Raw genomic sequence first — 12,030 nt, 5'->3', positions numbered from 1 at the left:
ACACAGGAGCTGGGAAGGACCTTGTGAAAGCTGGCTGGTCCTCCAGCCCCGCATCCTCCTCTAGTCTGAGTCAGTGTCCTTGGCTGCCAAGACTGATCCACAACCCTTTTTCTCCTTCTTTGGCCTTCATGTTACCCTGTTTAGTACAATGCCAAGACCAATGCTGCTGCTTGACAACTGGCTGAGTGAATGGAATGTGCCAGCTTTGCTTTCTGATCTCCGTTCATCTGGTGAACCCTCTGTCTCGCTTTCCCTTCCCCATGGATCTCCCTGCGTTGCTTTCTGCCTGCTGGTACATACTGAGAGCAAGTACAATCTGGGCAACTTGAAGAAATAACTGCTCCATCTCAGAGGGTGGGGAGCTTGCTCAGTTGTTACCAAGTAGAGGGCAGGAGTCTATTTCACAGGGTTCTCCATCTCTGCAGGCATAGTTGCAGCTTCCCAGAAGCTGACCAACTTCTACCCTACACCAGTCTAAGATTCAGGCCAAGGTTTTTAACCCCTTTGGGGGGCCCTATCTTGGGTTTATCTCTCATAGGATTGGGCCCAGCCTGGAGGCCTGGATTATTTACACCTCTTTGGCTCCCTTGAGCGGCCGACTCTGTGGGCCTAGTAGCAGTAAATCCACCTCCTAATCACACCAAGCTGCTCCATGTAGTCTGGCCCGTTCCTGCAAGGCTGTTCATCACGTGCTGAGACAGGGGCTGTGGCCTAGAGAGAAGCCTCTGGGAAGTAGCTGGCCCCCATTTGCTTCTCTCTGGCTCCCACAAAAGACTCCAGGGACTCTGCCTTCTCCCAAGGCCCCTGTGCAGTAAGCCCAGTGGTCTCTCTTGTTAGACAGAACGGCTACTGAGCAACGGCCACAGATCATCAGCTCTTCCTGGGGCTTGGCAAGGAGGGTAGGGCGGTGGTGCTTACCTGTCTCTCGGACATGACATACAGGTAGCGCTGATCAATGGAGAAAGCCATGTCCCGGAGGATGGGGCTCCCATCTTTGAGCACAGAGACCATCTCATACTGGACCCCACCATGGGGGGGACCATCTGCCCGAATCTGTAAGAGAAACAAGGATGTCTTCAGGATCTGCACTCAGCATTCTCTGTGGATTTCCTGCTTCACCCTGGCGCAGGTAGCTTCTGAGAGAGCAAGCCCCTCTCTCCAGTTGCCATCCTGAACCAAGCTAGGCTGCAGGGAAGACCGAGATGCCATTTATTCCAAATAGTGTAGCTTCCACCCAGAGGAATCCTTTCCCAAGCAGCCTGGGTGTGCTGGGTCTGGGATTTCTGACAGTGGATTTGTGTGCCCTTAAGCATGATAGTGAATATTCTTATGTGGTTATTCTTATGCCCATGCACATATTTACAGCACCATGTGGTGTGCGTGCATGCACAGGTGTGCTTCTTGCACGCACTTGTTTGTGGCTTAGGTAGGACACTCACCAACTGTAGCATTACTGCCTCAGGCAGGCCAGAGGAAATGGTAGGACAATCTACAAACCATCAATAAGCTGGCCATTGAGAGAGTAAAATTTTAGGGTCCCAGGAAGGTCTCTCTGACCCCAAATCCATCCCCTAAATATCTGCAAATCTATCCCATTAGATCTGGTGAGCCGGGACTCCCAGCTTAGGCTCTCTGAGTCCATCCCAGGATACCACACCAGAAAGGACTGGGACAGCATCTAGCCCAGTGCTCTCAGTATGGCTGCAGTTTAGAATCATTTGGGGAGGTCTGTAAAACACCGATCCCAGGGACAGACGCATTAATCAGAATCTCTGTGGATGGGGCCTAGGCATCTTTCAGCTTAAAAGCTCCCCAGGTGAGTCTAATGAATGGCAGGGATGAGAGGCACTGATCTAATCCAGTGGCTCTCAAGGCAGCCTGCATCAGAATTGCCTAGAGAGCTCGTGACAATATATTGCAGGACCCCACCCCCAAATTTCTGATTCAGTGGGGGATAAGGCCTTATAGTTTGCATTTCTAACAAATTCCTAGGTGATGCTTATGATGCTGGTGTGGGGGGTGGGGGGGGCCTGAGAAGCACTAATGTTGTCTAGGAGTCCCAGGATGGTGCAAATAGTTAATGCACTGGGTTGCTGACTGAAAGGTTGTAGGTTCGAGTCCACCCAGAGTCACTTCAGAAGAAAGGTATGGTGATCTACTTCTGAAAAACCAGCCACTGAAAGCCCTATGGAGTGCAGTTCTACTCTCACACACATGGCGTCACCACCAGCTGGAAGTGACTCGACGGCAACTGGTTTTTAATCTTTTTTTTTTTTTTGTAACCCCTGTGTAGAATACTAACACACAGAGAAAAGAGGCCCGTAAGGTCATACGAAAGATTGGTGGCAAAGAGTCCTTGGTTTTAATGTGCTCCTTCCCCCAGGATTTCTGGTCCCAACATAGCAGCCAAGTGTTGACCAACATCCTCTACCTCTCCCTTGCCTTTGCTCCCTGCCTCATCTAAAGGCCCTCTAGCTCAATCAAGCCCTGCCTCCTCCATGAAGGCTTGAAACATGAAGCCTGCTCCCAACCTCCCTGCCTGCACTGACTGCTCCCAACCCCAGTGCTTTTTTTCCTATCAGACACTTTGTCCTAGGATTATAATCAATTGATTTGTAGCTAACATTTATTGACTCTCTACTTGAATTGTTCTCTAATTGCTTCACATGTGCACAAATCCTGTCAACAGTCTGGAGGCAGGAATGTGTTTTTCTCCTATAAACCTATGATGACTAAAATGGGGCTGGAAACATAGCTGGCGGTGGATAAAAGAGAATGCTCGAGAACGATGTTGGAAGGGCATGCACTGTGAACAAGCAGCCTGGACTTTAAGTGCTGACTCGAAGTGGGGTCAGAAGATATTTGCTGTAGAAGATTTTAAGATTAAAGCTTCCCTTCCCTACCAGCTCCTTCCCTCTGCCCATCTCTCCCCATCACATTGAGAGCTCCTGAGGGCTGGAACCATGACTTACTCATTCCCACGGCCAAGTTTGGTGCCTGAGACCACAAGGAACGTGTAAGGAGGAATGTATTTTCTGTCCTATAGGGTCGCTATATATTGGAATTGTTGGCCATGGGGACTGGCAGGGTGGGGAGGATCACCAGCGTTATTTATTGTAGAGTTGGGGGAGTAGGACCAGGGCTTCCATCCACATTTCTCTACTCTCCTGACTTCCACTCTGTCCTATAGGGTTGCTATGAGTCAGAATTCTATAAGACACTCAACAACAACAACCCTCCTGAGGATTTGCATATTTGAGGGCCCTGAGACAGAGTATGTTCTGTACCTGTTGGGCAGGGATAGACTGGGGATAGGTGGGAAGCAGACCATGAGCTCACTACGTGGTGGACGCTCTGGCCATGGAGTCTCCAGTGGCAGAAACAACAGATTCCTGGCTGAGGGCCTTGTACTAGACCCCGGGATTGGAAGCAGTGCGTCAGGACCTAGGGGCAGGGGGCTGTGGTCTCCTCATCACCTTGGTACCTGGTGACTTAGGTGGGGGGGCTCTGGCCTGAAGTTAAGGAGGAGACTTCAATTGAACCAAATATACTCTTCCCTTAGCTTCCCGCCCCACTCTGTCTCTATCTTAGAAACTCCACTGGGGGTCACCTAGCTCTGTGGGCTGCTCTCTCCTCTTTCCCTCAGCTCCACTCTTGCCTTTTCCTGCCCAGCTAGTGGCTTTCTGGTGCTCAAAGCTGCTGCATTGGCGTGCGCAGGTGTGCTTCTTGCACGCACTTGTTTGTGGCTAAGGTAGGACACTCACCATCTGTAGCATTCCTGCCTCAGGCAGGCCAGAGGAAATGGTAGGACAATCTACAAACCATCAATAAGCTGGCCATTGAGAGATTAAAATTTTAGGGTCGCAGGAAGGTCTCTCTGACCTCAAATTCATCCCCTAAATATCTGCAAATCTATCCCATTAGATCTGGTGAGCCAGGACTCCCAGCTTAGGCTCTCTGAGTCCATCCCAGGATACCATACCAGAAAGGCCTGGGACAGCATCTAGCCCGGTGCTCTCAGCATGGGTGTCACCAAAGCCAGCCTCTCTGGGGTGGGCTCAGGGAGTCTTCCTTCACTCGTAGGGTAGAGGGAGACTCTAGGGTTCAGGAATGATGTTATGGGGCCGAGGCTATCACCTTCCACGGTGGAGCAAGTCTGACTACGACATTGTAGTAGAAGCAGGAAGAAAGGTCTTTATCTGGGAAAATGTCTCACAATTAAAATTTTTCTTCTTAACATTCAAAGCAGCATTCTCCCTCAGATGGTCCAGAAACAGTTGCTGTAAAGTTGACTCTGATGCATGATGACCCACGTGTGTCGGAGTAGGACTATGCCCCATAGGGTTTCAAATGGCTGATTTTTCAGAAGCAGATCACCAGGCCTCTCTTCCGAGACTACTCTGGATGGACTTGAACCTCCAACCTTTTGGTTAGCAGCAGAGCACATTAACTGTTTGCACCACCTAGAGATTCCCTTAGAGGGACAGACCTCTGAATTTCCATGAGACCCTTCCAGAAATGTAGTAGCTTTTATTCACAAAAGTTCCTGGGCCATTGCTGGAGGTCAAGGGCAGATGTGATAGTCATGACCTCTGGTTGGCTGGACCTCAGTTTTCTGTCTCCATAAAAATGGGGCATTTAAGGCTCTGTTTCTCCTCTGAGTCTGCACTGTACCTGTCTGTGAAGCAGAAGTGTTTCAATGTCACTCGCCACCCTCCCCTGACAGCTGGCCCTCTCCAGGGAGGTTTAGGTCTTCTCAAAGTGCTGGCTGACCCCCAGACGCTGTGGGACCAGCCCCCTCCCTCAGGCCTGGCCCAGAATCTCCCTGTCTAGGGAAGCTGGAGACCCCTGTCAGCTGGAGCAGCCACCGTCCCCAGGAGCCTGGGCACCCATCTGAATGCCCAGGCAAGGCCTGGATATCAAGTCAGAAGGACACACAGAGGTGCACTACAGATATGATCTTCCCTCTCTGATCCCTGGGCCTACATGGTACCTGTGGCCAGGTTAGGGCTGGGATTGAGTCAAAGAACTTAGCATCATACACTCTGCTGCATCTCAGCCAGGATCAATCCCAATCATTAGTTTTTTTCTGAAGCAAAGACCTAATCAGAATTTTCTCCCCTTCTGCAACACCAATCTGCCCCTCCCATCATTTAATGAACCAGTTCAAGCTAGAATCAAACCTACATAACTCTTAAATGGCAGAGCTAAAGCAAAACCAGAATAAAACATTCTTGGTACTGAACCTGAATAAGCTATCCTATTTCATTCATTCCAGATCACTGGTGAGAAGGGCAGTATTGGGCAAGAGTCTGTGTTTCCCTGTTAACCACTTCACTCTGCGCTATCTGCCCCAAGTTTGCTTAACCCTCCAAGATAACAAGAGGGCAGAGAAGATGGGGAATGGGGCCAGGGGGCCAAGGATCTAGGAGGATGAGGTGGGGCAGGAGTTGGCAGGCAAGAGGAGGTCAGCTGGGCAGCAGAACTCTCTTGCCTCCAGAATTCCCTTTGTTCCCTCCAGGCAACATGCCAAAGTTGTCAAAGTCTGGGAATCAGGATTCCTGGGTTCCATTCTGACTCAATTCTTGCCTGGGTCTGCTTTCTGCCCAATGGCACCTTTGTAGGGAAGTTACCTAGTCTCTCTGAGCCTCAGTTGTCCTCTATGGATAATAGGAAAACAAGTCTGCTCAGTCCACATCCCAGGAGCATCACAGGCTTATAAACTGGCAGAGCTGTGAGAGCTTTGGGACCCCATCCCGTCTAAGCTCTCCCATGCAAGGAACAGCTAGTTGGGGAGCAACTGGGGCTCAAAACCAGCTCCAGCTGTGAGGAAAGCTCACAGCTGGAGAGAGAGCACATCCCATGACTGACTAGGAAGACAGGTTCTGCTGTAGTTCAAGCACACGCTTCTCCAGTTCTATCTTGGGTAGAAAGTTCTGAGTTGCAGGGCTGTCCTCCAGCTGACCAGACGAAGGATGGGCAGTGGTGAGGGGACTGTCAAGGAGTCCCAAAATGAAAGAGGGATTTAGAAAGCCAATTAATTGAGTCTATTCTGTGACGTCCCACAAAGTGCTATCACTCTTCAGCTTTTAAGTTTGTGACTCTAGAGCTGAATTTCAATGACCACAGAACAACAATAAACTAAAATAGGCCATGAATCCCATCCAAGAGAACAACATTATCAGACTCAAGCTGCACAGCTCCTGACATCCAACTAGGCTGTGGAGGAGCCAGGAGACTGGGCAGAGAGGAAGCTGACGCAGACAGGTGGACGCCAGCCACTGGAACATGTCTTCCTAGTTGGGCTCCTCCGCTCTAGGAGGGCTAGATCTTAGTGGATATACACAAGCTACCAGGGCCATTTTGATTGGACAAGGATCGGAAGGTAGGTAAGATAAGGACAATCTGCTACAGGAGAGGGTGACAGTCTTTACTGAGACCTGCAAAAGACAAAATGTGCCTTAACTGTTGCCCAAGGAGATCTAGGCTAGCTCTAGTGAGAATTCCTATTGTGAGGTCACTTCTATAGAATGGGTGACCACAGAATCAGAAACGAGCTGCTGTCAAGTCACCTCTGACCCACGGCAACCCCATGTGTGTCAGAATAGAACTGTGCTCCACAGGGTTTTCCATGACTGACCTTTCAGAAGTAGATCATCAGGCCTTTCTTGTGAGGTGCCTCTGGGTGAACTTGAACCTTGAACTTTTCATTAAGCAGCAAGCATGTTAATCATTTGCACCACCCAGGGACTCCAGGAGACTGTAACTTATCAAGAGGACTTTTAACACAGAATGAACCCATTGCTCCATGGTTTCAATGCAGCTCTGCCTGAAGGCAGTAGGGTGGACTTGGTGAATTCTCAAGGACCCCGCTCACCTAGAGAATTTAATAATAACTACCACTTACTGTGGCTTTTACAATGTGCTAGGTGTTATTGAGGAACCCTGGTGGTGCAGTGGTTAAGAACTTGTCTGTTAACCAAAAGGTGGGCAGTTCAAATCTACCAGCCCCTCCTTGGAAACCCTATTTCCTGGGGCAACAATAAACTCAGAACCTAATTTTTGGTGGAGTCCTGGTGGCACAGCGGTTAAGCACTTGACTGCTAATCGAAAGATCTGCAGTTCAAATCCACCCAGTGGCTCCACAAGAGACAAGACTGAGCAGTCTCCTCCCATAAAGACTACAGCCTAGAAAACCCTATGGCCAGTTCTACTCTGTCATACAGGGCCCCTATGAGTCAGGATTGACTCTATGGCACCCAACAACAACAATTTTTGAGGACCTTATTTGGGAGCTTACCATGGATTGAATTGCATCTCCCCAAAATATCTGTCCCCCACGTATCTGTCTGTTTGTCATACTGTGGGGGCTTGTGTGTTGCTGTGATGATGGAAGCTATGCCACCGGTATTCAGAATTGATGCCTTTGAATTGTAGTGTTGGCAAAGGATATTGAAAATTTGTCTTATGAGGATAATCGAAATGCTCCTTAGGAAGCAAGGGTGATGAGACTGCTTTTCACACACTTTGGACATGCTGTCAGGAAAAATCAGTCCCCAGAGAAGGACATCACGTTTGGTAAAGTAGAGGGTCAGCAAAAAAGAGGAAGACCCTCAATGAGATGGATTGACACAATGGCTGCAATAATGGGCTCATGCATAACAACGACTGTGAGCATGGTGCAGGGCTGGGCAGTGTTTCACTCTGTTGTGTATAGGGTTGCTACGGGTCCGAACCGACTCGACAGCACCTAACAACAACAAAATATCTGTCAACGTGGCTACGTCATGATTCCCAGTATTGTACGATTGTCTACCATTTTGTCATCTGATGTGATTCCCTGTGTGTTATAAATCCTATCACTGATTTAAAGAGATGGATTAGTGGCAGTTATATTGAAGAGATCTACTAGATAGTGTCTTAAGCCAATCTCTTTTGAGATACAAAAGAGAGAAGTGAGCAGAGAGACATGGGGACCTCATACCACCGAGAAAGCAGTGCCAGGAGCAGAGCGCACCCTTTGGACACAGGGTTCCTGTGAGGAGAAGCTTCCAGTTCAGGGGAAGATTGATGACAAGAACCTTCCTCCAGAGCCAACAGAGAGAGAAGGCCTTCCCCTGGAGGCGCCACCCTGAATTTGGACTTCTAGCCTACTAGATTATGAGAAAATAAATTTCTCTTTGTTAAAGCCATCCACCTGTGGTATTTCTGTTATAGCAGCACGAGATGACTAAGACAGAGCTGAAAGCCAGTTGATCAGAGCTGTCTTTGGGTGAGGAGTGTGTCAGGTAAGGTCCAGGGGAGGCTGACTGTCCAGCCCTCCAGGTAGAAGCCCCCTTTGAAATGAGAATGGAACAGTAATCCTTCTATTAGTATCTTCCCTCTAAATCACAGCTGTGTCTGTACAGAATTAATGACAGCCTCTTTACTGGAACATCCAATTCAAATCAGCACATCCAATTAACTTGCTTACCTGCAGGCCCCCCCACACTCCTTTTTCTGGCACAGCAATTTCTTCTCTAGTTAGCCCTAAATTATGAAGCCCGTATTTGGGATTTGGCACTTTAATAACATCACTTTATGATTGTTATTTCTATTTATATATTTATTTTACAAGAGCTGCTAAAGGGCAATAGAACTGAGGATCTTCTTGGGCCTCACAGCAGGAAGCAGACTGATTCGAAAAGTCTCCCAACCGGGGGAAGCTCAGGCTCATGTCTGGCTCTTTCCCAGCTTTCTCATGAATGGCCTGAGTGACTTCAGGCAGGTCACTTCACTTGTCTATGTAGTAGTTTCTGTAGCTGCCAAATTAGGGTGGGAACTCCTTATCTCAGAGAGGACCTTTGAGCATTAAATGAGTTATTAGCTGTGAATTTTAGGACAGCCCAGTGTGCATCACTACTGGGGAGCGATGGTGGTTCAGCGGTAGTTTTCCTTCCACGTGGGAGACCCAGGTTCAATTCCCAACCAACGCAGCTCATGCGCAGCCACCACCCAACTGTCAGTGGAGGCATGTGTGCTGCTATGATGCTGAACAGGTTTCAGCAGACCTTCCAGACTAAGACAGCCTAGGAAGAAAGGGCTGGCAATCCACTTCTGAAAATCAGCCAATGAAAACCCTCTAGAGCACAACATTGTGCATGGAGTTGCTGTGAGTGGGACTTGAGGGCAGTTAACACCAACGACCAGGTGCTAAAAAAGGTGCTAGGCTGCGTTAAATGCTGGGGACACTGTGACAGATGATACAGGGTCCCCTCAGACAACCCCAGGGATTGACGTGATACATCAAACCAGTCTTCACAAACACAGACTACCCCTTGTGAGAAGAGGTTTGTACAGGGTTCCAACAGAGATGAACGTGGGGGTGGGACAGCACCTCACCTGGTCCTTCAGGGAAGGCTTCTTGGAGGGGGTGAGGCTTGAGGTGAGGACATGTGGAAATAGAAGCACTTTGAAAAACATAAAGCTGGATGAAAAAAAAAAAAAAAAAAAATTTTTTTTTTTTTTTTATTGTTATATCTGAGCCCAGATTTCTTTGAAGCTTGGTCTCTCAGACCTGAGCATTTAGAGAAGACGAGGCTTTGACACAGAGTTACTGAGGGCTCAACAACAGTTTCCACAGGTCTAGTCACCTGAAGTCTTCAAATTCACTTTGGAGGGGCCTTTACTACTTGGTTCTATCTCTGCTTGGCTTAGAACTCTGGCTTGTGTGGCATAGGGGGGTGTGTGCACGTGCGCGTGCAGGTTTAGACCTTTAAGGAGGGGCAAAGGGAGAAGCCCCGGTGTGGCTCAGACTGAACTGGGGAGTTCACGAGAGCGCGTCCATCTACCGCTGTGCGTTTAGTACTGTGAGAGCGAGGATTTGAGCTGCAGTTTATTTTTGTAGAGCTTTATGACCTGAATTATTTATAGATCGAAGTCTTTGGTAAATTCAGTCTCGAGATTCCTCCTCCCTGTACTCTGTGCATAGGCTCACATGCTCACACACACACACACACACACACACACACACACACACACACACACGCATCAGCAGCAACTTCCTGGGTGCTTCTCCCTGCCCCACCATCCAAGCTGGTGGAAACTGTAACTAACCGTGCAGTCACAGCCCAGCAGTCTGAGGCTCCCCGGAGGATGGGTGGGAACCTGGGCTTAAATGCTTGGATAATTGGAGGGGGATGTGGAGCCTGTAAAACTCGGCCTGTGAGTTGCACTGAGCCAGCAGAAGAAGAATGGAGATGGGACTAAGGGTTCCTCCTGTCCATGAAGAGGCAGGAGGTGGTCAGATCTGCCCAGTTTTGAATTCCAGCCACCTCCACCCTCCTGCACACACTCCCACGTGCACACAGATGCCTCCAGCACCAGGCCCCCGGGAGTTGTCGGTCAATCACCGGGGCTTTGACACTGGAGATTGACATTTCCATGTACGGTTATTTCTATTTCTGTGCATGTTAAGAATCTGCCCTAGATATTAAGCGGGGAATTGGGGGGGTAGCAGAGGGGTGCATAGGACTAGAGGCACCTGGGCGTCAAAGGGCAGGCCACGGGACCACGAAGGGCTTTCTCCTGGAGGGTGGAGAGGGGTCCCGGACCCACTTATTCTCTGGACTTCTGCATCTGGGGACAGAGTGAGGATCAACAGCCTGGCAAATAAGGACAGTGGATGTCAGGATTGCTATTGAGCACTTACTATGAGTAAGGTAAGTATTTAAGGTTAGGCTGTTGGAGGTTGGATGCCATGGGAGATTGGAGGCCAGTTTCCTTTTTCTAAATTGTGGCTTCTTTGCTCCTCATCAGGCAGAGGAGAACTGCCAAGCAGTCACTACCCAAGCTGCTCACAGGACTCCTTACGGTTAACACAGACTCCTCTGCAGGTCTCCGGCCACCAGCTCCCCCATCCCTGGGCCACTGCTTTACCCACTCAGGGAAAGTGGTGTCAAGACCCAGGAAGCAAGAAGCCAGGTCTCTTGGCTCTATCTCTGTCAAGGAGGGTGTCTGCAGCTCCAAGGATGGGGAAGGGATGAAATTGCCTTAGGCAATGCAGGAGCATAGGGCTCAGGCCTTAGGCCAGCCCTACCTTCAGATGCTGCTCCAGTTCTGGACTTGGGGAGGCTGGGAGGCTCCAGGAGCAAGATGGAGCTGCCAGGGCCAGAGGAAGCACTTGATTGTTCTGGGGAACAATAAGATAAACACAGTGAGGGACAGCAGAAGCATTAAGCAGCCTCAGATGAAATCAAATCTCGCAGCAGCTAAGCAATAATTCACGTGGTGTACACAGAGCTGGTGGGGGGGGGTGTAGAGAGGTGCTAAAGGCATTATTAAAAAATAATGAGGAACTTCTGCCAAATTTGAATCTGTTTACCCAGAGCTCTAGCAATGTGGGGCTCTCAGAATGTTCATTCCGGGCACTGCACACAGGTTCCTCTCCTGGGCAGGGGGCGGGGGGCGGGGAGGCTGTTGTTTCAGGAGAGGGTCTACCCTCTTCGGCTTTCTGAATTGGGAGTGATCTAAAATCACCCTTTAGGGCTCACAGGAGTCGCTAGGTGGTGCAGCTAACTGCTTGGCCGATAACCAAAACATCGCAGGTTAGAGTCCACCTAGGCACCTCAGAAGAAAAGCCTGGTGATCTACTTCTGAAAAATTAGCCATTGAAAACCCCATGGAGTGCAGCTCTACTCCGATGCACGTGGGGTTGCCATGAGTCAGTATCAACTTTGACAGCAAGTGTTTGGTTTTTTTAGGGTCAGTGTGCTCTGGAATAGGGTTTGGTTAGAATTGAGGCAGGTTAACTACTTTGGAAATAGCCATCTGACTCCCAGGGAGGGAAAGGAAAAGGAAAGTGGCATTTCTCGAGACTGGATCTGCAAAAGGCTTTTGATTAGCTTGATCAATCTCCTTTTTTCAATTCAGTTTAAGGTATTTAATGAGCATTTATTATATGCCAACTAGTGTGCAAAAAGCTAAGAATATAAACATGAATAATCTTCACAGCCCTATGAGATAGGCCTCCCATTTCACAGATTAAGAAAT

At 49.1% G+C, this 12,030-nt stretch overlaps 1 protein-coding gene across 4 annotated transcripts in view; it reads right to left on the bottom strand.

Annotated features, from left to right (window-relative positions):
- Positions 1–12,030, bottom strand: part of PLXNA2 (plexin A2) — a 262,967-nt gene that overhangs the window by 144,648 nt on the left and 106,289 nt on the right. For 3 of the 4 annotated variants that reach the window (XM_064273250.1, XM_064273249.1, XM_064273251.1), the window contains exon 4: positions 919–1,053. In XM_064273250.1, the coding sequence (XP_064129320.1) occupies positions 919–1,053 (135 nt within the window). Of the gene's footprint in view, positions 1–918; positions 1,054–9,633; positions 11,171–12,030 lie in introns of those variants that run through there. The other variant, XM_064273252.1, reaches the window with a different exon arrangement.

Source organism: Loxodonta africana, chromosome 20 (genome assembly GCF_030014295.1).
Source record: "Loxodonta africana isolate mLoxAfr1 chromosome 20, mLoxAfr1.hap2, whole genome shotgun sequence".
Taxonomy (NCBI): Eukaryota; Metazoa; Chordata; class Mammalia; order Proboscidea; family Elephantidae; genus Loxodonta; species Loxodonta africana.
This window is presented reverse-complemented; position numbering and strand designations above follow the sequence as displayed.